General features: G+C 35.8%; 2 protein-coding genes across 5 annotated transcripts in view; one reads left to right on the top strand and one right to left on the bottom strand.

The window, feature by feature from the left end:
• Window positions 1-25,131, bottom strand: part of CMSS1 (cms1 ribosomal small subunit homolog) — a 370,781-nt gene that overhangs the window by 252,229 nt on the left and 93,421 nt on the right. The gene's annotated exons all lie outside the window — the stretch shown is intronic.
• The window catches only part of FILIP1L (filamin A interacting protein 1 like), a 290,885-nt gene that overhangs the window by 179,064 nt on the left and 86,690 nt on the right, over window positions 1-25,131 (top strand). For 2 of the 3 annotated variants that reach the window (XM_041759725.1, XM_041759734.1), the window contains exons 2-4: window positions 2,269-2,521; window positions 3,243-3,416; window positions 8,873-9,051. In XM_041759725.1, coding sequence (XP_041615659.1) covers window positions 2,279-2,521; window positions 3,243-3,416; window positions 8,873-9,051 — 596 coding nt within the window. In that variant the 5' untranslated portion in view covers window positions 2,269-2,278. Of the gene's footprint in view, window positions 1-2,268; window positions 2,522-2,560; window positions 2,577-3,242; window positions 3,417-8,872; window positions 9,052-25,131 lie in introns of those variants that run through there. The other variant, XM_041759743.1, reaches the window with a different exon arrangement.

Genomic DNA, 25,131 nt, shown 5'->3' on the forward strand with positions numbered 1-25,131 from the left:
AAAAATTATAGGATGAGGGCAGCTCCGGTGGCTCAGTGGTTTAGCGCCGCCTTCAGCCCAGGGTGTGATCCTGGAGACTCGGGAACGAGTCCCACATCAGGCTCCCTGCATGGAGCCTGCTTCTACCTCTGCCTGTGTCTCTCCCTCTCTCTCTCTGCATCTCTCATGAATAAATAAATAAAATCTTAAAAAAAATTATAGGATGAAAATTAAAAAGTCAGATATCATTTCACTTAACAAAATGGGAAAAACTATATTAATTAATAGGAAGTGATGATAAAAATATGGAGCAAAGAGAATTCTAATACTCTGCTGTCAATTGGTATTCCACTTAGAGGAGCAATAATCCCTAGTAATGCTGAGGAACACATACTCTGCAGCCCCCAAATCCCACTCCTATGTCCTAAAGAATATTCCCGGAGAAATTCATGTACACAGGAAAAAAATGTGATGCTCATTGCAGCATTTTTACTAGTAGTGAAAAAAAAAGTAAACTGATTTATATATTAAAATGTATATATTTGTAATGTAAATCATTTAATGTAAATCTTAAAATGTATAAGTAAAATGTATAAGATTTTAAATATCCACTGACAGCAAAATGTATAAGTAAATGGTGGATTAATTATATAACGAAAAACTGTAAGTAATTGAAATGTATAAAGTAAAATGGAACAAGGAAGAATCTCAAAAATACAGAATAAAAAAGCACGCTTTAGTAATATACATTCAATAAATATACATTCAATATGCTATTTACATTAAGGTTTCAAAATATGCAAAGCAATTCTATATAGTGCTCAGCTATATATATATATACACACACACACACACATACACACACACACATACATATACATGTTCAAAAAAGTGTAAAAACATGTATGGGCACATACACATCAAATTCAAGATGGTTACTTTTGTTGGGGTGGGAAACGTAAAGAATACGTTAAAAAACTGTTTTCTAATGTATATAGTAAATTAAGATTTTATGAATTTGTGTGGTAGCATGTAGTGGTTCATGTAGTCCCGATGTGGGTCTTGATCCCAGGTCTCCAGGATCATGCCCCGGACCAAAGGCAGTGCTAAACTGCTAAGCCTCCCAGGCTGCTCTAGTTCTACAGATCTTTAAAAGAAATACTGTTTTTTAAAAATATATATATATTTTTATTTTTAAGTAATCTCTACCCCCAATGTGGGGCTTGAATTTACAACCCCAAGATCAAGAGTCATATGTTCCACTGACTGAGCTAGCCAGGTACCCCAGAAATATTATTTTTTTAAAGAAATATTGTTATATAATGTGTGGGGGAAAAAGATATATTATTATAACTTAAAAGCAAGGCACTAATATGATAAAAGTTTCAAGATTTTAGGGGTAAAGTTAATCTGTACATCATTGAAGTAGACTATAAGCTCAATTGATATTTGTCTTTACATTAAAAATCTCAAAGGTGTAATAATTCTTCTTGCTATTATAACTTAATTTGGATAATTATATAATCAGATGTGAGTTAATGTGTCCCTCAAATATGAATTTATTTTAAATTGTTTCTATAATGGCCAACTATTATAGGCAGGATTGTCCCTATTTGGAGATGAGTGTCCTAACTATACATCCTTGACATACCTAAGGATAGATCTGGAATTTTAGCAGAATGTTAGGGATACAGCTAGCCAAGGACCAAGCCTTCATTCTTTTAATATTAGACCTTGTTGTCAAAACAAAGTAAGCCAAAGTATTTTTTAGCAGTAATTCTGATGCTTCTTTTTTTTTTTTTTTTAATTCTGATGCTTCTATTTTAAAATACCAAAGACTAAGAAATTTCAAAAAATTGTTTAAGCCTCCAAAGGAAATACTATAATGGGAATCTGCAGAAAGTTAGAACAATAAGCAAATTTATCATTTTACAACTATGTTAAGTAAATCTTAAGTAAACACTTAGGCTGTGGTCAGAGGTATGACCTGGATCCCTGACATAAAATACTGGGTGGATGAAGTTCAAATATAGTCTGTTTACCCATGGACATAAGTGGCTTTAATAAAAGCAGAACACCTTTTTTAAAATGTTGATTTTAAAAACAGAAGTGTAAATAAAACTGTGATTTATGAATCTGCTAATACTGTTTTCTGCTGTAGACTTCAGAAAGATCGAGTCTTGGCTGCGGCAAATACACCAAGAGTGCAGACCTGTTAAAGTAGTAATAGGTGCCCTTATTAAAACTCCACTTCCATTAAGAGGTACAAATTGTTTTCCTTCTTTCCAGGCTTTAAAGAATGCGTTCCAGAAGCAGTGACACAGAGGGCTCAGCCCAAAAGCAATTTCCAAGACACAGTAAAGGCCATGGGTTCCAAGGGCCTGAGGACATGAAGCAGAGACAGCAAGACAAAGACCCCACCAGTGAGTCAGATGCCATTCTTCCCTGTCCTAAGTCACAGAGTGGTATCAGTCACCACGGAGAAGACCTCTCAAGAGATGACCTATTATTTCTTCTGAGCATTCTGGAAGGAGAACTGCAGGTCAGCTGGGTTAGAATTATCCCCACGTTCAAAGAGAAGGCTCCTTGTGAATTTGGTGTGTATGCTGCCATGGAAATAGATTATCTATGGTTCATACCTGTATGTACATGAAAAAAAAGTACACAGAGACGGAATTCTCTTCTGCTAACTGAAAGGGCAATTAATCATATCTGAAAGGGCTGTCATTATGACATACAAATGGCATGCATCATGAGAAAGATCATATCCTCTGCCCATGCTGCTCTTGAGCTTCAGTGCACAGGCATGTATGAGTAACAGTGACTTCTAGATTGGCTTAAATAACAACAGGCACTTTTATATACCATGTAAATTGGCTCCTAGAATTGCCCTACCATTATTAACCTACATAAAAAACTAAAACCGGCTCCTACACATATAGGAGAATCTTATTTCCTTCTCCCCAAAATGCAAATGTCAGTGCACTGAAGGGTAACATATTATCTACCTGTCAAACAAGAAAAAAATGTTGGGTCCCCCCAATGTTGTATAGTAATTATGTTTAAAACATTATTAATGTGTGATTAGATTAAAAAAAGGATGAAGGGACATAATTTTATTGCCTTTTGTAAAAGGTGCTATAAATAACTGATTTGTTTATATGTGAAATAGAAGAAAAAAGCACTCAACTCTCAGAAGAGATCACTTTCTGAAACCGTGGGTAGATAAAGCAAGCTTTCTGAAATGGCTTTTGTTCCTACAGGCTCGAGATGAAGTCATAGGCATTTTAAAGGCTGAAAAAATGGACTTGGCTTTGCTGGAAGCTCAGTATGGGTTTGTCACTCCAAAAAAGGTGTTAGAGGCTCTCCAGCGAGATGCTTTTCAAGCAAAATCTGCCCCTTGGCAGGAAGACATCTATGAAAAACCAATGAATGAGGTATGTATCACATCAGGGGTGTGCACCAGGAAGGTGGAAAAGTTCACTAGGCAGCCAAGCACTAGGCCTAGAAGGTGAGCATGACATATAATTCTTTTTTGATTACTTACAGTTTTATGTTCTCACAATCTAAAATCTACCCAAGGTAGATAAATATTACATGTTCTACAGGAAAGAAAAGTAGAACAAATCATAGATAGGATGTTTCTGCTAGGTCTGTTTCATGACATCAGACTAAAAGCTGACAAATACAAGAGATTTTTCTCTCTCACACATACACAGAGACAGAGACACCCCCCCCCCCCCGCCCGCCGCCAAAACACAAGGGATGGCACATGTGGGGACTCGAAAGCTATACACACTATAATAAAAACCAGATAAAGCTCAAGCATAGAGGTTAATTTCTTTAAAAACACGGAGGTATTATGTCATAGAAATTTTGAGCATGAATGGAAATGATCTGAAGAACTGTCCAAGGAATGGAGTTTCAGAAAGCATATATTTTAGAAGAGTGCTATCCTCTTTTTCCTTCCAAAGTTTAATGACAGCAAAGATCCTTCCCTCATCAATGACAAGAGCAAAGATGAAAAGTCTCAACACGGCCACCGCCACGCAAGGATGAGGTACTGCTCTTTTACTTGCTGACATTTCTAAAACTTTCTGGCATCCTTATTTTATTCTTCTATTTTCCTCTGAGACATCAATGGAAAATTTCATAATTTTTCATTTTTATAAAAAGGAAACAACTAGGAGCATGAGTTAAGGCTAGGGAGACTAAAAGCAACTTTTAGACGAATTTCCTCCACATAAGTTCTTGCAACTTACCTCAGGACTGACCTCTAATGTCCTTGCTATTCTTGTCTTGGGTGTCTCATGAGAGAAGACTACTGTCCTGCCAAATTGTGAAGGAGTTTGGTCATATGGATCTGCTTCTCTGAGGGGTTAAGGAGGAGACCACCCAAAGTCTGTTGACTTGCACTTTAATCCAAATTTTAGATAGAGGAGCTGAAGCTGCATTCAAGTTAATAGTGTTAAAAAACTGTATCCTGGCTCCCAACATAGTGACTGTGAAACAGCATTAGGCACAAATTCCCCAACTCACATAAATGCAAATGCAAATTGATGATCACTGAATCAATACTCCACAAATGGCACAACGCCTCAATACCTCAGTGTGAAATGAACAGAATGATTCCAAACTTGTTTAAAATCACTAGGAAAAGTTTTAGTTTCAAAATAATTCTATTGCACACATGCAAAACTGGAAATACCCTCTCTACAAATGCTTGTCCCTGAAAGTTACCTATAATTTAGTCCTTTGCAAATCCAGTCCTATTTGATTACTCTAACACACACATCCATACTCCTTTACACACACACGTCTCACATTCCCACTTCTATGATGTGTCCATTTTTCTTCTCTTACCTTTTACTTCTGCCTTATAGATTTTTCTCTCCTTAGCTATCAGTCTATCCATTCCTTGAAGCCCACATAACTCAACGTATCCAAGAATCCAGTTGTCTAACCTCTTCTTCTATCTAGGAAGTAATGGGGGGAAAGGAAAGTGCCCAAGGGATAAACAGTGAGAGTTTTATATAGGATTCCCCAGACAGCTTTCCCACTGAGACCATCCACGGCTGTATCCAAGTACAGGATAAGGATCTGCATGCTAAATAGTTAGTCTTCTTTTGCTTTCTCCCACCCTGGGGTGTTAATATCCCCTGAACTTTTATTTTCTTCACAATATTATTTTTTGAAAAATATAAAAATTTCAACCATTTCTATGGTAAACTAAAGGGAACTTATCTATTCTTAGGGCAAAATAGCATAGAAGACCTAATTGTTCTCAGTTACATCATATGGTAGGAACACTGACTTAAGATGAAAGACTGATAGAGGCCTGTGAGCTAGAACAGAGAATAGGAATGGGGTGAGGGGGTAGCTGGGTTGTCAAGAGAAAGGAAAAGATGTAAGAACTCAGCGACTACAACAGTTTTAACCTCCTATTCCTTTCAAACCTAGGGTTCTATATTAGAGGTTACCTTAAGATAAGATTCTAAGTTAATTGCCTAACATATTCTTAGTCTTCCAAAAAAGTAGCAAGGAAAATACAACATTTTGGATTTCTCAAGATACCACAATAAAAGAATCTGCATACCTTTTTAGCATCACCTAAGGGCAATTCTTAGAGTACTTATTTTAAGCAACTGTATAATTTAGCTTTTAAATTTCATTTTATTCTTTTATTTAATGTTTACTGAAGAGATGATGAATAAAAATGTTGTGCTTCCTGTCTTTGGTGTGTTTACGGTCCAAGAGAGTGACAGACAACAAATGATCATACAAACAAGTATACAATTACACAGAATATTGATTTCTATGGTGAAAACCACAAAGCACTATCTCTCTTAGAGTACTAACTTTAAGCAACTGTATAATTTAGTTTTTATACATAAAAGCATAATGGAAGATCAAATTTAGATGAATCAGAAAACCCCAAATCCAGAGGATGAATATGGATTAGTCAGGTAGACCATAAAGGAGTTCCATTTAAGTAACATTGTGGGCTACAAATCCAATGAAATTACATCACTAAAAAGTACATAAAAATGTTAAACTACCTAACCTACTTTTTAATACATGGATGAGCTTAGATGAAAGTAATGAGCTTACATAGAACTAGAAATTCTGAAACCAGGAACTTAAAGGGAAATTTTCATCGACTAGCTTCTGGCTCCATATATCTTGAACCTTTCTTCTGTCAATCCACAAACTTCCAGTACTGGGAACCAAAGGACATATTCATTTTGGGATATAATCTCTGGTCTTTCACCTTTATTTGACAATAGCTGGGTAAACTGGCATTTCCTACACCAAGATGGCTAGCAATAGCTGGCCTACACATAAAAGTGTGAAGCCAAATGAATTTCTTGTTATCAACACCCCCAAAATATCCATAGCCACTCCAAAATTTCCTGATATGAAAGAAATCATGATGGACGGTAAATAAACATGGAAAAAAGACAAGGTCTTTAAAACATTTTTTTTTCAATTTGAGTATAGTTGACATGCAATGTTATATTATTTTCAGGTGTATGACAGAGTGCATCAACATCTCCATATGTTATACTACGCTCACCACAAGTGTACCTATCGTCTGTCACCATACACACTTTCAAAATATTATTGACTATATTCCCTATGCTGTAGCTTTTATCCTATGACTTATTTATTACATATCTCCCATTCCTCCTCACCCATTTTTGCCCTACCCCCCACCATCCTTCCCTCTGGCCACCATCAGTGTATTCTCTGTATTTATAAGTTTGGTTCTGCTTATTGTTTGTTTACTCATTTGCTTTGTATTTTAGATTTCATATATGAGTGAAATCTTACGGTATTTGTCTTTCTCAGTCTGACTTACTTCCTTTAGCATAATACCCTCTAGGTCCACCCATGTTGTTGCAAATGACCAAAAGACAAACAAACAAAACAAAACACACGCGCGCACACACACACACACACACACACTACATACACCACGTTTTCCTTATCCATTCATCTATCAATGGACACTTAGGCTGCTTTCGTATCTTGGCTAAAAATAATAGTAAATAATGCTGCAATAAATATAGGAGTGCATATATCCTTTTGAACTAGTGTTTTTGTTTTCCCAGTAGTGGAATTATTGGATCATATGGTATTTCTATTTATAATTTCTTGAGCAATCTCCATGCTGTTTTCCACAGTGTCTGTACCAATTTACATTTCCACCAGCAGAGCATGAGGGTTCCTTTCTCTCTACACCCTCGTCAACACTTATTCTTGTCTTTTTTTATTTTAGCCATTTTAACAGGTATAAGGTGATAACTTATTGTGGTTTTGGTTTTTATTTCCCTGTCAATTAAAGATTTTGAGCACCTTTTCATGTGTCTGTTGGGCATCTTAATGGCTTTTTGGGAAAAATTTCTATTCAGGCCCTCTGCACATTTTCCAATGTGATTGCCCCCTACCTTTTTTTTGTGTGTATGTTGAATTGTATAAGTTCTTTATATATTTTGAATATTAACCCCTTATCAAATATATCATTTGTAAATATCTTCTCCCATTCAGAAGGTTGCCTTTTTGTTTTGTTGATGGTTTCCTTCACTGTGCAAAAGTTTTTTATTTTGATGTAGTCCCAAGTTTATTTTTGCTTTTGTTTCTCTTGCCATAAACCACATATCTAGAAAAATATTGCTATAGCTGGTATCAAAGAAATTATTGCCTGTGTTCTCTTCTAGGAGTTTTATGGTTTCAGGTCTTACTATTAGGTCTTCAACCCATTTTGAGGTTTTCCTCATGTGTGTGTGTGTGTGTGTGTGCATGTGTATGGTATTAGAAAGTGGTCTAGTTTTGTTCTTCTACATATAGCTCTCCAGTTTTCTCAGCACCATTTGTTGAAGATACTATCTTTTCCCCATTGTCTATTCTTGCCTCCTTTGTTATAGATTGACTCTATAAGCATGGATTTATTTCTGTGCTCAACAAGACAAATGCACATGTAATCCCCTTCACCTATTTCACCCATCCCTACCCCCTCAACTTCCCCTCTGGTAATCCTTTGTTTGTTCTCTATAGTTAAGAGTCTGTTTTTTGGTTTATTCCTTTTTTCTCCTTTTTGTTTTGTTTATTAAATCCCATGTATAAGTGAAATCATGTGGTATTTGTCTTTCTCTGACTGGCTTATATCACTTAACATTATCTCTCTACATCCATCTATGTTGTTGCAAATGGCAAGATTTCACTGTTTTTTTTTTTTTATGTAGATACTAACAAGTTTTAAAAAAAACAAATATAGGCCCTGTTTTCAGGGAGTTCATACTCTAGTAGGGAAGACAAACACATAAGTCAGGCACAGGGTGATCATTTTATAATATAGATATAAAAAGGCCACAGAAACCAGAAAGGATTTGGTATTGACATTTGTTCACATTAATACTACATAACCAACACAGAATTAATAATAAGAATTTTTAAAATATGCACACACCTTGATGAAAAACAGACCACGGGATTCAACAGGTCTACTTTAGGAAAGGGTTGGGGCAGGAGAGCAGTTAGGCTGCCTCAGAATCAAACATTATGCAAAGATTTTTTGTCATTCCTCTGACAAGGTTTATCTGGAGAGAGGGGGAAGTGTCAGAAAAGGGATATGGGGAAATTATTCTGATATCTCCATAGGCATCAATTATTCTCTCTGGGGGAAAAAAATGACAATAAAAAGATTACATTTGCATTGAAATGCACCAAAAAGTGTCACTTGGAAAGAGTAATGATAAAAAACAAAAAAGATTAGAAACTCACTGCCAAATTATTTAGTCAAAACTTAGACATTTCTAAAACAGTGAATGAAAGATGGCAGTATTATGAAAGGTTTGCAGTTAACACACTATAAATGTATTTTATTTTGCAGTTGGACAAAGTAATGGAAAAACATAAAGAATCTCATAGACGAATCCTGGAACAGCTTTTAATGGCAGAAAAATCCCATAGGCAAACTATCCTGGAATTGGAGGAAGAAAAGAGAAAACATAAAGAATACATGGAGAAGAGTGATGAATTCATAAGCTTACTAGAACAGGAATGTGAAAGGTAAGGCTACTTTGGACAAGACAATGATTCATTCTGCAAACTCTTAGTAACCTTTCATTATGGGTTCAACATTGTACTAGGGATACAGGGAGACAAGGATGAATATGACACAGCTTCTGCTCTTAAAGATCTCATGGTCCAGGGTGAGGAAAAGACATGTTTAAAGATAATTTCAAGATAATGCAAGAATAACCAGGTATGATAAAAACTATGGAAACATAAATGTTGGGCACCTAATTCTCCAAGGGAGTGCCCTGTGAAAGCCACACAGAGGAGAGATTTCAGGGATCTAGTCCCTATGCAAACAAGAATGGAAACTATATACAAGGCAGGGACAGAAATAAATGTCATAGCATGGAGGTAAGAAAATAGTACGGGTAGCGAGGAACTACACATTATTACAGTATAGACTGTAATTGCAGGATAAGAAAAGGAAAGGCTAGCTACAAGTAGCTGGATTTTATACTGTGGGCAAGAAGGGGCAAATGACAAGTTGTGAGAAGAGGAACAAGTTGATCAGTATGCTTTCTTGAAGAACCATTAAGGCAACCTGGAGTAAAGATAGGAGGTTTAGATTTGGGGAGGGTATATATTCCAATGGATATTGGGGTTAGAAGAGGGTATGAACAAGAGATATTTATGATGTACAGTAAATACTAATGAGTTACTAATGAGACTGGAGAGCAGAGGAAGCAACACAAGAAGTTTTGAGAAGCACTCCTGGCTATTCACCAAGATACAAAATATAGGAATGGTGTACAGGTTTTTGTGGTGAAGAAGATGGTTAAAAAGTAGGGGCATGTCCTGTTTTAGACATGTTGAGTATGAGATACCTGGTATATTCCAGTGTCCAGTGAGGGGAATGATATATCTAAACAGACAACATACAGTTGGAAGTATAGGTCTGGAAATGTTAGGGTGGTGTGGATCTGCTGGTGACAGCTAAAGCTATGAGTGTTGGTGTGGTGAGGAGAGAGAATTCTGAGAAGAGAATTCTAGAAAAATCAATGGCTGGCTGTTTCCTGGAGGAAAAGGGATCAAGAAAAGAAGATGAGAAAGAATGGTAGAGGGTTAGAAGAACCAGAAGAAAAAGAAAGCAAAGAAACCAAACAAGGAATTTTCAGAAAGAGTGAGTAGTCAAATACCACCAAATAATACAGAAGCGGAGAAGAAAATGTCCCAGGAATTAGCAACAAGGAAGATACTGGGAAACTTAATGAGCTCTTTCAATAAAATAGTGAGGGCAGTAGCCAAATCACAAGGCTTTGAAAAATAAATAAGAAATGAGAATGTAGAAGCTTAAAATGTGAACTATTATTTTGAGAAGCTTGGCTGCAAAAAAGGAGATTGGGTGGTAAACATTTTATAACCATATGAAGGGCAGATTATTTTGCTCCCTTTTGCCCCTCTTCTGAATCACCTTAGAAGGTATGAACTTCCACTTGAAATACAAGGACAATTAAGGCTCTATATTGATAATATAAAGACAGGACATAACCAATCTTTGCAATGTCGAATTATACTGAACTGTCATTTCACTTGTGAAATATATACTTCTTTTATGAGTTACAGAGCTAATGGTGCTGCATTCTAACAATCACAGAAAAATGCAGGAAAAAATAATTACTGATCTCTGTTTTCTAAAATATTAGTAGTCTTAGCTGCTTTTTCTATCTACTTGTAATTCATATTTTAGCCAGGTAACTGGAGTTACACGATAGCTAGGTTAATGGCAAACTATCATCTCTTTTCAATGCACTTTATAGTAGACACTTGGTCAGATTCCCAGAGAATCCATGGCCCTTACATCCAGTTACTTTTTTCCACATTCACCAGGAAGTTTGTTTTCTACTCAGTACATTGGGGGTGGGTGGGGGAGGGCCTTGTTACCTTGAGCCTCATGAACTTGAAATATCTTGAGGAGAAGATTAAAGGAGTATGAGAAGTCTGGCACCAAGGGAAGATTTGACTCAGACATTATAATGTAAGATTTGTTATTCAATGAGACAATGTTATATTAAATATTATTTCGAACCCCTGTGGTTTGGCACCATGGCCTCATTTGGCCTCCACACTTATTTGGCACTAACTTGCTGAACACAGACACTTCCTTTCATCTTTCATTATTATGAACATTTACTGACCATGGTTAGAGTGCTGCCTGCCATAGAACAAAGAGGTACTGGTTGTCCCTGCCCAGGGGGCTTACCACATTAACAAAGAAGGCAAGATGATATGGATTTAGGGTAGGTATGTGGAGGGCTGTCTGAGGTACAGTTTTAATATGCATTGTTGTATCTCAACTATCTTCTGGTGGAAGGCTTAGGAAGACTATCCAATAGTAATACTATAATGCTGGGAGGCAGATGATGAAGATTATTTAAACCAAAGGAGAGCAAAGAGAATGACACTGAGAAATGGGAACAGAAATTCAGTGGGAATAAAGGCCGTGGGCTAGAGGAAAAGGAAAACAGTGAGATAAATGTAAATTGTACCCTATGGAATCAATAAATTAAGAACAGCATGTCTACAGTATCGAAGGGGTTTACGGGGAAGAATTTAAAAGATCATGATTTTTAGCCTTTGAACACAAAGTTTCTTTGTCTTAAAGAAAAATGAAAAAAAAAAAAAAAGAAAAAGAAAAATGAAAGTGAACATACCATTACCAAAAATAGGAAAAAGTGACCGGAGGTGATTCTCATTCCCTGTGCAGCAGCCATTCCAGAAGATATGAGAATATTCACCTATTTCTGTTTGCCAAGGAACAGCTTCCAGATGGAACTCTTTGGATATGAGAATGTTAAGTGTATTCTCAATTCACATGATACACAGACAATTCTTCACCTACAACATCACAACTCCCATATCTTGGCTCTCTTGTCGTACTGGTCCTTCCTGCTCCCCTGCCTTCAACAGGGAGACTCTGGGCCTCAGGATTTCCATCTGCTTTTGGGCCATTTGCATCAAAATATTACATGAAACCCACCTAACAAAACAAAGTGGGGAAAACTAATAATTCCAGATAAATATACACAGAGGAGGTGCTTACATAAGAGTGAAATACCACTCATTTGTTTTATTCTCTGACAAGTGACAAAACATGTGCACCATCAGTGAGTCCTTCTAACTTTAATGAGAGTACTTCCTCTTGAGCACACAGCCACTCTTCACAAAAGCAAGATGAACTTGTCTTAAGGGGTCAGAGAATAATGTTTACTTCCTTCCCCAAACAAAGTGATGTAAGCCACTCCCAAATCAGTGACCCTCAGTTCAGAGAAACAAAGAAAGATATCATAACCCCCATAAAAAGGGAGTTGGGTACGGATAACTATAAAGGACTATCTGATTGAAACTGAAAAAACACTGTGAATGTTTCACACTTGTTATGTGTTGGATAATATCTACTTAGAAATAAAATAAAAATTATGAAATACATGATTGAGATAAATTAAAGAGACCTTAGAGGGTGAAATAATGGATTTCAAATTTAGGCTCAATTTCTGTATTTTCTTTGGAGAATTTGTTAAATGTGGAAAACCCTAAAGGAGACTGATGTCACAGGTTGAGTGGAGGCCAAAATGTTTGCCAAGTGATGTCGTTGTCGTAATCAGTAAACAATTGGTTTTCCCACTGAGGGAGGATGGGGGCAGGGATCAACTCAGGAAACCATTCCCAAGCATGTTAATGCAAAGTTTCCTTTGCTGTAATCTGTGCAGTTTGGTCTACCTGTAAGGTAATATTATCCACATTTCATGACTACTTTCTGTTCACTGACCAGCTTCAATGTGTGGATATGTGTGTCACTGATGACCTGAATTATGTACTTGGCTGAATTACAAGTGGAGTCTATGTGAAATGTTTTATACAAAAGCAATGCCAGTAATTTTTGACCTTTCTGGATGGCTTCACAGGAAAGCCAAAACAAAAATCACTTTTAGTCAGTACAATTTTGCAAAATTTTCCCATAAGTGAAATGCCAAATTTGTACTTTCAAAAAAGCTTGCATAATTTTTTTCCTTTTTCAGTTTCAGTGGGGGAAAAGGCTGTAAAGAAAGAAAAAGTTTCCTTTTTTTGAAACCATGCCTTTTTTATTTTATTTTTAAAATGTTATTTATTTATTCATGAGAGACACAGAGAGAGGCAGTGACATAGGCAGAGGGGAAGCAGGCTCCCTGTGGGGAGCCCTAAACAGGACTCATCTCAGGAGCCAGGGATCACGACCTGAGCAAAGGCTCAACCACTGAGCCACCCAGGTGCCCCGCATTCTTTTTCAGAATACAAAAACAAATCATGTATATTAAACATACATGTTATTGCATTTCAGGCCTTGAAGTAACCACTAAAGTGGGAAACAAATACTGTTATGGCAACTCTGTATAAAAATGTGGCTTCACCCATGGATTATTTTTTTAAACCTTAAATTACTTTTCATAAATAACTTGGCTAAATAGGTTAGCATTTATATTCTAACTTTATAAAGCAGGAGTTCAAATGCTGGGCTTCTCAAAAGCCACATAGTGAGGAAGAAGTCACAGGTAGAATTAATTTCTTGTTCCTCTCCTGCCCAAGTGTTTATAGATAGAACAGTGGCTCAGAGGAAGAAGGGTCTTTGGAGGAAAGTCACCAGGGACCCAGCTTCAAGCAAGGGTTGCTGCCTTGACCACACCTTGGGCCAAGCCTTTTGCTGTTCAGGTTTTAATAAAGAACAGAGAACTTCTACCTCTCCTTTGACTGAGGAAACTTTATAATTATAGAAAGATTTCCATCATTAACCCTTCTCTATTATGACAGGCCTATTTTGCAGATTGGCATCAGAGAAGGTGACTGAAAAACTGAGCCATATTGACCTTCCTGTTAACTGAGGGTATTTGAGGACTTTTTTTTAAAGGTTTATTTATGTAAGTAATTTCTACACTCAGCGTGGGGCTGGAAGGCAGGACCCCAAGATCAAGAGTCACATGCTTCTCCAACTGAACCTGGCATCCCTATATTTGAGTACTTTTATAGGCTTTTGTCAAAAGCATCGAATCTTCTTTTTAGAAGCCTTGGATACTTCCCTCAAATATATGTAAATGAATGAGTGTATTAATTTATCTCATTTTTTAGTTAGTTTAATGAGTTAGTTAGCTAATGTGTGTTGCATGTCATTCATTCATTTAATCAGTAAACAAAACAAAACAAAACAAAACAAAACAACAATTAATCAACTGCCTGCTACATGCCAGGTCTTGTGGAAGATAATTAGGTGAAGGAGGTAGATGTGGTTTCCACCTATATAAAACCCTGACTAATTTGTGCATTTGTAAAGCAGAGACAGGGATGCAGACTTTAAGACTTGATACAGATGCTTCTAAGGTACTATGCAATCATGATGGATAGGAAAAAAAAGGCACCATTACAGTAAAATGACATAAAAACATGAAATGTTCAAGAAAACAGAACATTCAGGAGAAATCAACAAACACATTAAGCTAGAGTACTCTACTGGAGAATTCAATATTTTGCAACTATTGCCATTAGAATTTTTAGTTTCTTTGGTCTTAAATCTCAGCTTTTAAGACTATCCCATAAAGTATGACACAACGGGTATAATGTTTAAAAAATAAATAAACTAAGCCTACTTTTAAAAAATCATATTTAGAAAGCCAGCAGTTTTAAATTTCATGCACACTAAACTATTGTTGTAGAATACATTGTACTCAAATGCAATCATTTCCTTTCAGTTTTCTGGCAAGCATTTATATGTGTTACATATTCTCCAGACTATGTCTTGCAAGTAGTGAAATAGATGCCAGATCTCCATTTGACCTTTATAATGGGTATCCAGTTCTTTGTACGAACAAAATGGAGACCAACCACAAACATTCACTTTGGTATTATAATTCTACAGAGTATTACAATGTGATCAGCCTAGTATTCATACATCCCAGACCTAACATAGGATCTGGGCAGGGATGCAAAGAGATTAATTACCTCGTAAAGGTACTGACATAATTTAGGACTGTACATGATAACTTAGCTTTCAACAGATGTCACAAAATTCAGTGCTTTTCATATAACACCATTTAATTATAGAGGTCAAAATTCAGATACAGTAATGACACTGTGTTTTGATTGCTTTTCTCTCCTAGAAAGCTGAACCAAATTTTATAATTTTAGGCATGTATTTGGATGTACAATGATTAGTAAATTTACTGTATTTTGCTACAAAGCAAAAAGGAAACCTAATAAACACAGCAAGGGATGAAGCAGGAACTTAGACATAGGGGATTCTGGTCTACAAATTAGATCTGTAGCTAGTGTGTAATTTGGGGCAAATTCAATTTCTCCAATCTCATGTATAAAACAAACGGGACAGACCATATGATGTGTGTTTCTCTTTTAGATCTAAATACTTGTGGTTTTATGATTGCTCTATTAAATAAGTACCTTTTACTTTAAGCCTATCATTCTGACTCATACTTTCAAAAGAGGTCAGTGAGAATGACAGTACCTCTACCAACTTCAAATCTCAGTCTGCATTTCCATTCTTAAAGGATGGCTAGACTTAGGTACATCCTACTACTTCTCCAGTGTCATATTCAAAACTGAACTTAGTATCATCTTTGCAAATCCAGGTCAATTTACGACCTTTCTATTCCTGTTAATGCTACTACAAAGAATTGATCAATCAAGTAACTAGAAAAAAAATTACAGAAGTCTCTGAATCTTGAATTTAAAGTAGAAAAGACCTAACAATCCAGACCAACTTTCAGATTTTTGAATTAAGAAAAGTGAGGCCCATCAGGTCCTAGATAAGAAATCACAACATCTTGCTGCTAAATAGTAGTAGAGCCAGACCAGAAGCTAGCTCTCCTGATAATATATTTGGTGCTATTCTCCCTAACTTCTGTTACTCTATGCTCAAGTTTTGTGCTTGGTGTTGTGGAGGGTCCAGAAGAATTTTAAGACATAATAATAATACAGTTGAAAAGAGAAGACACTCACAAATAGTATGTAGATGATTCAAAGAAGATTCAAGTGTTCAGTCTGTGGTACTGACACCACTGTTGCAATATTATCAAAGGTCAGACAAAAAAGATATTAAGGACTGTAATTATTCAACAGCTAGCTTAACCCTAGGAAAATGGAAGACATACAGTAAGCACTGGATAAACACATCCAACCGGCTCACAGCTACTAGTTTAACAGCCCTACAGAACAGGAAGCCAAAGACTGATTGTGGAAAGACAACCTCAAACTTCTGTTCCACCGGACTATAAAATACAAAGAAAAAGAAGAGTCATTACACCAGGTCAAAATGGAAATTTCTGTCTCGTAAATGGAAATTAAGGTGAAACATGAGAATGAACCTGTATCCTGCATTTATAACTTGCAGGTAAATTTTCCTGGCAAGTGTATTATTCCCTCTTGAGAAGGTAAAGCCAAACAGCTTTGGCCAGCTATGACAATAGAGATGCCTGGTATAAATGATGAGTAAATGAGGAGTAAACTTTACTGCACAAAAAACCCTTTTCTTGGAAGGGTGTAAGGCTATTGGAGTTAAGAAGTATAAACTCTGGAGTTAGAATAACAAAAGTCTAAGCCATGGTCCCATCCTCTCAGTAGCTATTTGACCTTGAACAAAGTACTTAACCTACTTAATCTCAGTTTCTACTCATTATTTATAACTAAATGGTATGGATCTGATAGGTTCTTGGAATTACTAAATTATAAAATGCTTAGAAAGTGCTAAGTATGGTGTCTAATATGGAGGAAGTACTCAATAATAAGCATTAGAATCTTTCTTCAAATCAGCCTTTCTTTAAAGTAGTTTATTTACATACTCAGTGCCACTATGGGCATTTTTTTTTTTTTTTATTTTCAGGAAGGCGTTTAATTAGACCAATACTGACTGAGTGGTAAGGACATGATGATGAACCAGAGCTTTCAAGGGGGCATACCCTTCAGTATTGGAGAGACAGACATAAAAACAGGGCAATGTTGTGTTACAGGTGTGATGACAACAGAGAACACAGAGGCTGCACAAAAGAGGGATCATTCTCTAGGGCTGCTTATATCTTCTTTCCTTTAGAGTAGGGTAAATGCCCTAATGATCTAAAACCATAACACTGAGCTGAGTAATACAGTGCTCAAAGAAATTTTTTTTTCTTTTAACCTATCAAGAACTATTTTCCCCTTTTGGAAATCATTTTGCTTAGAAAAAAACAGAAATGTTAATGCAATGATATTATGAAGAGCACAGGCTAGCACATATGCATAATTAACTCATGTAGTATCGCAGTTTTTAAGTGTACCAGAAGATTCCAATGCTCCTCTGGCCTGCCAATGTTTAAGATCCCCACACAATCACATTTTCTGGCCTAAAATGATTGTGAAAAATCAAACATTCCCACAATCAGGTAAGGGGGGGGAGGGTCTACATTTGATTTGTTTTGTTCACAATTTCCCCTGCAGGGTCCACAGTATTAAGAAGTACAATAAATATGTGTTGAATAAGTGACTGAGATGAAAGACAAGTTGTTATAATTTCATCTATTATTTTACATCAATATCTTATTATAAATTAGCTTCTGGATTAATTCCCTTCACTTAGTCCAGCTTTGAAGATTAGTATATATTTAAAAAAATGTCAGTTTTTATAGGTAAAGCAGAAAAAGCTTGAGAGCTTTGGGATTGTCTCAGAGAGAGCAAATTTGTATAAAAGAAGGCAAATCTTTTATCAAGGCACTGGAGGAAAAAAGGATCTTAAAAGGGATTTTCAAAGTTGTTGATTTTCAACTGTTAAGTTGAAAAACAGGAGAAACATTAACTACAACAAAAGCTAAAAATAACTCAATTCATACTTTTCACAGTTTTTGTATTCTATATTCACTAATAAAAACATCATGAATGTTCTCCTAAATCACCAACTGTACACCATAATTTTTAAGAGTATGACTTTTGCTATATCATACAGACTTAATTTATTTAACAAATTCCCTCTTGTGGGCATTTAGATACTTTCCACTCTTTCACTTTTATACGGAACACTATGACTAATAGCCTCATACTTCAATTAATTTTTACACCTTCTTAATTGTTCCTTAGAATAATAAATCCTTAGATGTGGGTCAAAAGTTATGAACCTTTTAAGGATTCTGAAAACTGTAGCTAATTTGTCCTCTATAAATAGATTATTTATATTATTACTAGCAATGAAGGAGTGTACCCATTTCTTAAGACTGTTTCTGTTTGCTTTTTCTCTGAAAGGTCTGAACCCTCCTTTCTCTAATACAATCAATCCCATGCCAAGCTTGAGAGTTCAAATCCAGGATCCTTGCTCGCCTTTCCCATGACATGATAGATTCAACAATAGTTTATAACACCTAAAGTACTGGCCTTCCATGGTCCTGACAAGTTTGATTTGTTTAATGGTGTGGAATCCAAAATTTACTTTGTCAAGTTCTGCTTCTAAAAATTCAGTTGATTTGAAGTGTGTGACAATTTCATATCAATTTCTTCTGTTTAACTCCATTTCTACTTGCAAATTCTCACTTCCTCACATTTCCTATTTATTATGCTGATTCATTTATGTCCACAGCCATTTCCCCATTTATTTTAATGAATTTCCCAGTAATAGCTTGAAATATTTGAAATGCCTGAACAACACATAACTTATATTTCTTCAGAAGATGTTTCAGAAGCAGTGCCTGCATGGCTTGGTCAGTTAAGCATCAGACTCTTGATTTTGGCTCAGGTCATGATCTCAGGGTTGTGGGATACAGCCCTTATTGAGCTCCATGTTGGGCTCCATGCAGAATCTGCTTGGGATTCTCTCTCCTCTCCCTTTCCCTCTGCCCCTCCTCCACTTGTCCAACCCTCTCTCTCTCAATATATGAAATATTTTTTTTTTTAAAGGGAGAAAACCTGAGCTGAAATCAAAAGTCGGATGCTTAACCAACTGAGTCACCTAGGTGCCCTGTTTTTTTGTTGTTGTTGTTGTTGAGTAAATATGACATTCAAGCCATGTCATGCCATAACAGACACTGGAATATATATAGCAAGGGAACAACACAGAAAAAAGAGAATCACATGTGTTGTTCTACAGTCATACTTTCAAACATGATAGTTTAAGCTGTTAGGACAGCATTTAGATTAAATGAATGGTCTTTTACACATTTATCTATGGAGACACAGATGGAGAACTCCTGTGGCTTCTTCATGCAGAAGAATTCAGTGGCTTATTCTCACCATTCTTTTGAGGGCTAAGATTTTTATCAATAAACAAAGTGAGAGGCACAGAATAACAAAAACGTTGGAAAGAAAAAAAATCACTCCTTAATTTTCATCTGTGTTGAATTCTGAGTGAGTCATGCCTCAATAATAACAAAGCAGAGCAAATCAGATAAAACTTCATCACAAAAAACCTCTGGATGGCAGGAACTGAATTTTAAACTGGAAGAGTTTAATCTTGAAACATGCTTCCCTGACTCCTTGAAATAGGCCAGCATTTTTTTCAGACTTATTTTGTTTGTTAGGGAAAAGTGTGGGGCAGTCACTTAATTCCCACTTTCAGTTCCAGAAAGAAATCTCAGGAATCCAAGGAGATTTGTGGTTTCAGCACGAACTTTTCTTGCACCATGGCTGAGATGAGCCCTTATAACCCAGCAAACTGTGCAAAGGACCCCAAAAAACTTGGTCAGTTTCTTTGTACTTTGAGATATATATAGATATAGATATAGATAGATATAGATATAGATCTATCTCAAAGATGGGGATGTGGAAAGACTCTAAATGTACAAATAGATAATCCAGATGAATCTATATTCTAAAATGTTTCAGAAACAATGCTCAAATTCTGCTTTTATTAAACTGATGATATTCATTACTAATTATTTTCATTTAAAAATATCTGAAACTAAAAGGGTAAAGGGTAAAGGAAAGGGACGCAGTCCTCAATCTCAAATGCCTTCTGGGGCCAGCAGGGTAAGGCAAATGAGAGGAATAGGCTGGATATACACAATAAGGGAATGGTGGAGACCTTCAGAACCTGCAAAGCTCCATCTAGTCAGCTTTCTGAAAAAAAAAAATCACTTCAATATCACCAATAAATAAGAAACAGATCCTATAACACAGTTGATCCAGAAATGGAGAAAATGGAGAAGCCAGTTTTGAGAAGTCCAGCTTTGGAGAATAGGATATAATATATATATTATATAAATATATATATAAAATATATAAAATATATTATAAAATATATATATTATAAATATAATATATATTATATTATATAATAATATATATCTATATATAAAAAATATATACATATATAAAATTTTATATATATATATATATATATATATAAAATGAGAAAAGAGGACAAATGTTCTTTGGATACTCTAACAGAAGATATACACTGAATCAGAAGGATAAGCACTGGACACTATACAGATGATACAAACAAGCCTGTTTATCATGGCTTCTTGTCTGTCTTCTTCCCACTTACACACTGGTGTGTAAGCTCCATGAGAGCAGAGACATCTTGTTTTGTTTATCTCTGTAGCCTTAGCCCCTCATAGTGAGTGCCCAATTAGTATCTACAGAATAAATAAACGTATTACTCTCTCCAAATACAGTTACTAAAGTGTATACTGTAATTGGTAGCAGCAGCTATAGGGACTTCAAAGGAGCTGCTGGTTTTAGTGGAGACTTCTCCCAAAGATGCTTGGCTCTGTGGTGGCAAGAATAGAAATGAGTTATTCTTTGTGCTTCTAAGTGTTTTTATATTGACCCATAGATAGGAACTTCCTCCTACCTTTTCTACACTGATAAGTGAATACAGAAACATTAAATTTCTTCAAAAATCAAATATATGTATGTAAATATATTTTAAAAAAAAGCTAAAAATAAAATGATAACAGGGGTACAACCAGCAAAACCAATATTGTGAGAAGTCTGTGTAACAAACAATCTGGTTCCACTAACAAATAATGTACATAATGTGCAAAGGGAAAATACCAAGGGGAATTTATAAGTTAAAAGAAATTTAGACATTTCCATCAAGTATAATGGAAGATCTTATTTGAATCTTAATTTGAAGACACTATAGAAGGCGAAAATCTGTATCCTGGAATATTTCAGAATATGAAAGAATTATTTCTAAAGTTAGGTGTGTTAATGGTATTGTATATTTAAAAAAATCCTTATGTTTCAGTCTGAAAATATTTTAGAATGATAGAATGTTTGGGACTTGCTTCAAAATAATTTAGAGTGGGAGCATAGTGTGGGGGAGGAAAAATAATTTTCCCTCTATCTTTCTGAGTTCTTGGATGAGCACTTCTGTAATAAAAGACAGGTTAACAAGAGAAAAACTAAACTGAAGTTTATTAACATGAATGCCTCAAGTATATACATGGGAAATAACCAGGGAAAATGAGTAACTCTACAAGATAACTTGAGCTGGAACTTTAAATACCATCTTCAGCTAAAAGCAAAAGACAGGTGGGAGGAGGACAACTCATTAATAACAGTTATCAGAAAAAGCAAAAGGAAAGGTCTGTTATGCAGAATTAAGTTAGTGCCTTCTCCACTGATAAAGACTGTCTTTTGATTTAATCATCCTTCTCTTTGTGGCACTGAGGGGAAGATACTCTTACAAATAGAGAATTCCTCCGTAAGTATAAATTTCTCTTACAAAAGGTTAACTTTACTCTTGTTTTCAGAACCTCTGCATCTGCTGTTTCTCAAAATAATCAATTCAAAATAATCCTTATGCCAAAGAGGCATATTTTGGAATGGCATATTCTGCTAACCTTCAGCAGGGTGGTACAGAAGAAACAAGACTGGTCAGGAGTTGATAATTATTGAAGCTGCATGAGGAACACATGATGGTTAATCATGCTATTATCTCTAATTTTATATGTGTTTGAAATAACTAAAAAGTAAGTGAACAAATAATACATGAAAATAGAAAATTCAAAATGAACAGAAAAGTATAAAATGAAAATTAAAACCTTCCTTCCATTTCACTTCCTACTCCCCAGAAGTAATCCATAGTTAACAGTTTCCTGTTCATTTTTCTAAAAAATTATTGTAAGCCTGTATCAGTAATTCATGAAGGAGATCATACTATATATTTCCTATCTTTTTTTAAGTGGCTGCATATTATTTCATTTTATAGATGCAGTTCATTTAGCCAGGCCCTAGATATGGGCTTTAGATTATATTCCCTTTTTGGGAGGCTATTAAACATTGTTCAGTGAATTGACTCTCAATGACTTCAGATGCCTCTTAATTCCAATTTTCTTTCAGAAATAAGTCAGTCATTGATAACTTTGTGTTTTTGCTTTTTGAATAATAAGAAACTAAAACCCACAAGAAAAGACGCCTTTATGCAGGACCCTGCAGACATCACAGAAGATTGTAGTGGTGATGGGAGGAGGCGGGGCAGCACTGACACTTGTAGAGTCAGGTTTACAGATCCTACCCAAGTACTTGTTAGCACCTTCCCCAGAGGCCTTCGGCTCTCCTAGCAGAACAAGGCTGTAAAAGCAAAAGAAGCAGGGATTTGATCCAAGAGCACCAGTTCCTGTAGTTCAAATGAAAATTATACATATCTGCAGCATTGCCTGATGAAGTGAACAAAATGACCACTAATGAATCAATGCAGCAAAAGATGACATACACTTTCTTTATGTTTCCCTAAATACAAGGGATGATGCTTATTTGGATGGAGTACTGCCACTGAGGTGAAGGACATGATCTATGAATTCCAAATTGTCCCTAAATATTTTCTGGAGAATCAGAAATCAACCAAAATAAAAGGTAAAACTATTACGAACATGTCAGTCATTGTCCATCTATGGCCACTTTCTTCTTTCAGAGAAAATTATATAGATAACTTGTTTCTTTTCTAAGCTACTCTAAATTTTACAATAAGACTATAGATCTTAACAGATAAGTTTTAATATACTAATACATACAGTTGACAGATGAAATAAATTTTGTCTTCAAAATATCAAATTAAGATAGAAGATATAAAACACATAACGTAGCATATAAAATCATCATAAAAGGGCTGACTGGCTAGCTTGGTCCATACAGTGTGTGGCTCTTGATCTCAGGGTTGTAAATTCAAATCCCATGTTGGGTGTAGAGATTACTTAAAAATCAAATCTTTTAAAAAAAGTCACAATAAAAACTTGGATCTAGGCATAGATCAAATACAATACTACAAAATAAAACTAGTGCTTTGCCTTTTAAGAAAGATGAACAATCTCTGAACATCTTTTGCTTTGGCAATTAAACTAATACAATGATAATATTAATGGTAATAAGATCTTATGAAATCCACTAAAAAATCTACTAGAACTAATAAATGAGCTCAGCAAAGTTGCAGTATTCAAGATTGATATACAAAAACCATTTGTATTTCTGTACAGTAGCAACAAGCAAACTGAAAATTCAAGTAAGAAAACAATTCCATTTATAATAGCAGCAAAAAGAAAAATAAACATTTGGGAATAAATTAAACAAAAGAAGACTTGCACTCTTAAACTACAAAACAGTGTCAACAGAAATTTAAGAAGACCTAATAAATGGCAAGACATCACATACTTATGGATCAAAACACTTCATATTGTAAAGATGGTAATACCTCCCAGACTGATCTAGAGATTCGGTGCAATCCCTGTCAGTCAAGTTATATCCTTTCAGTTTTGTTTAGCCATAAAAAAGATAAAACTATAAATGATAATGGATATTTCTCATAAGATATAGGTTAGCTGTTTTCCTAAAATTTATATAGGAAGGTGCTGTAATGCCAAATCATACTCAGGAACCAAGGGATAGAGACCTGGAAATAGGCTATTGGGGATATCCCAAAGGGAAATGATGAAAGGCAAATGACCATTTTGGAGGGAAGAAAAGGAGAAAGAGCATTTTTGTTCTATATAAGAAAAAGGGGTACCTGCCATCCATTTGCTCACTCATTGACATTCATTTAACTTAACACTGTGCATGAAACTAAGAACTGGGAAAAAAATAAAGAGTAGGATACAGATTCTGTCTCTGAGGCCCCCGTAGAAAGCATAAGTAGTGTGAAGGTAGGTAAAAGTGAACTGCAATTGAAGAGCACACAGAGTACTCAGGGATCCTATCTGAGACATGGATTAATTAGTACTTCATGGAAGGAATGGGAAGGCACCGCATCAGAGAGCAATTAGCTTGATGTCTGAGTAGACTCATCAGGCAGAGAAGAAGGGAAAGGATATTTCAGGCAGAAAATTGCACTCAAAAGTACAAAGGAGTGAAAAAGACAAGTCTGTGGAATTCTCTGTCGAAGATGAGTAGGTGAGGGCTAGACCATGTGCCATTACCCCAAGTTTCCTCTTTATCCTGAGACCAAGATGTTATGTTATGCAGAAAAGTTTCAACCCACCATTGGAAATTTGTCAGAGCACCCACAGCACACACAAAGCATTATGTTAGGTGTGTCCAGAGTCAATTTGGAAAAAGCATAACAACAATAATAATATTAACCACAAATAACCAGAAAACTTCAACTATAGGCAAAATACCAAGGAGGACAAGGCCTTCGGAAATTGATTCCATGTTCTCTATCACGGTACCACTTCCTGATAAAGACTTACTTCACAGCAAAATGGGACTGGAGAAGTATGTGTTCATTTGGCTAAAGTAAATGGAAAAACTCATTCCATCCTAAGTCCCAGAAAAAGAGGTGTGAGTGTGCACTATGCTACCCAATGTCTTTGGCCTGGCCTAAAATTGGTTAATTACAGTAACATGCGAACAAATGGCAATGCGATAGAACTAACCAGAAAAGAGAAAGGAACAGGGGCGTCTATTTATTTTGACGGTACCCTGAACTCTGCCAAGAAGACATTCCAATCTCCATCCCTTCATCCTTGAAAAGAGCTACTCAGCAAACCTTATCACCTTCTTAGAGATCCCTGGTGGCTCAGCGGGTGAGCGGCTGCCTTTGGCTCAGGGCGTGATCCTAGAGTCCCAGGATCCAGTCCTGCATCGAGGTCCCTGCAGTGAGCCTGCTGCTCCCTCTGCCTGTGTTTCTGTCTCTCA

This window comes from Vulpes lagopus, chromosome 1 (genome assembly GCF_018345385.1).
Source record: "Vulpes lagopus strain Blue_001 chromosome 1, ASM1834538v1, whole genome shotgun sequence".
Lineage (NCBI taxonomy): Eukaryota > Metazoa > Chordata > Mammalia > Carnivora > Canidae > Vulpes > Vulpes lagopus.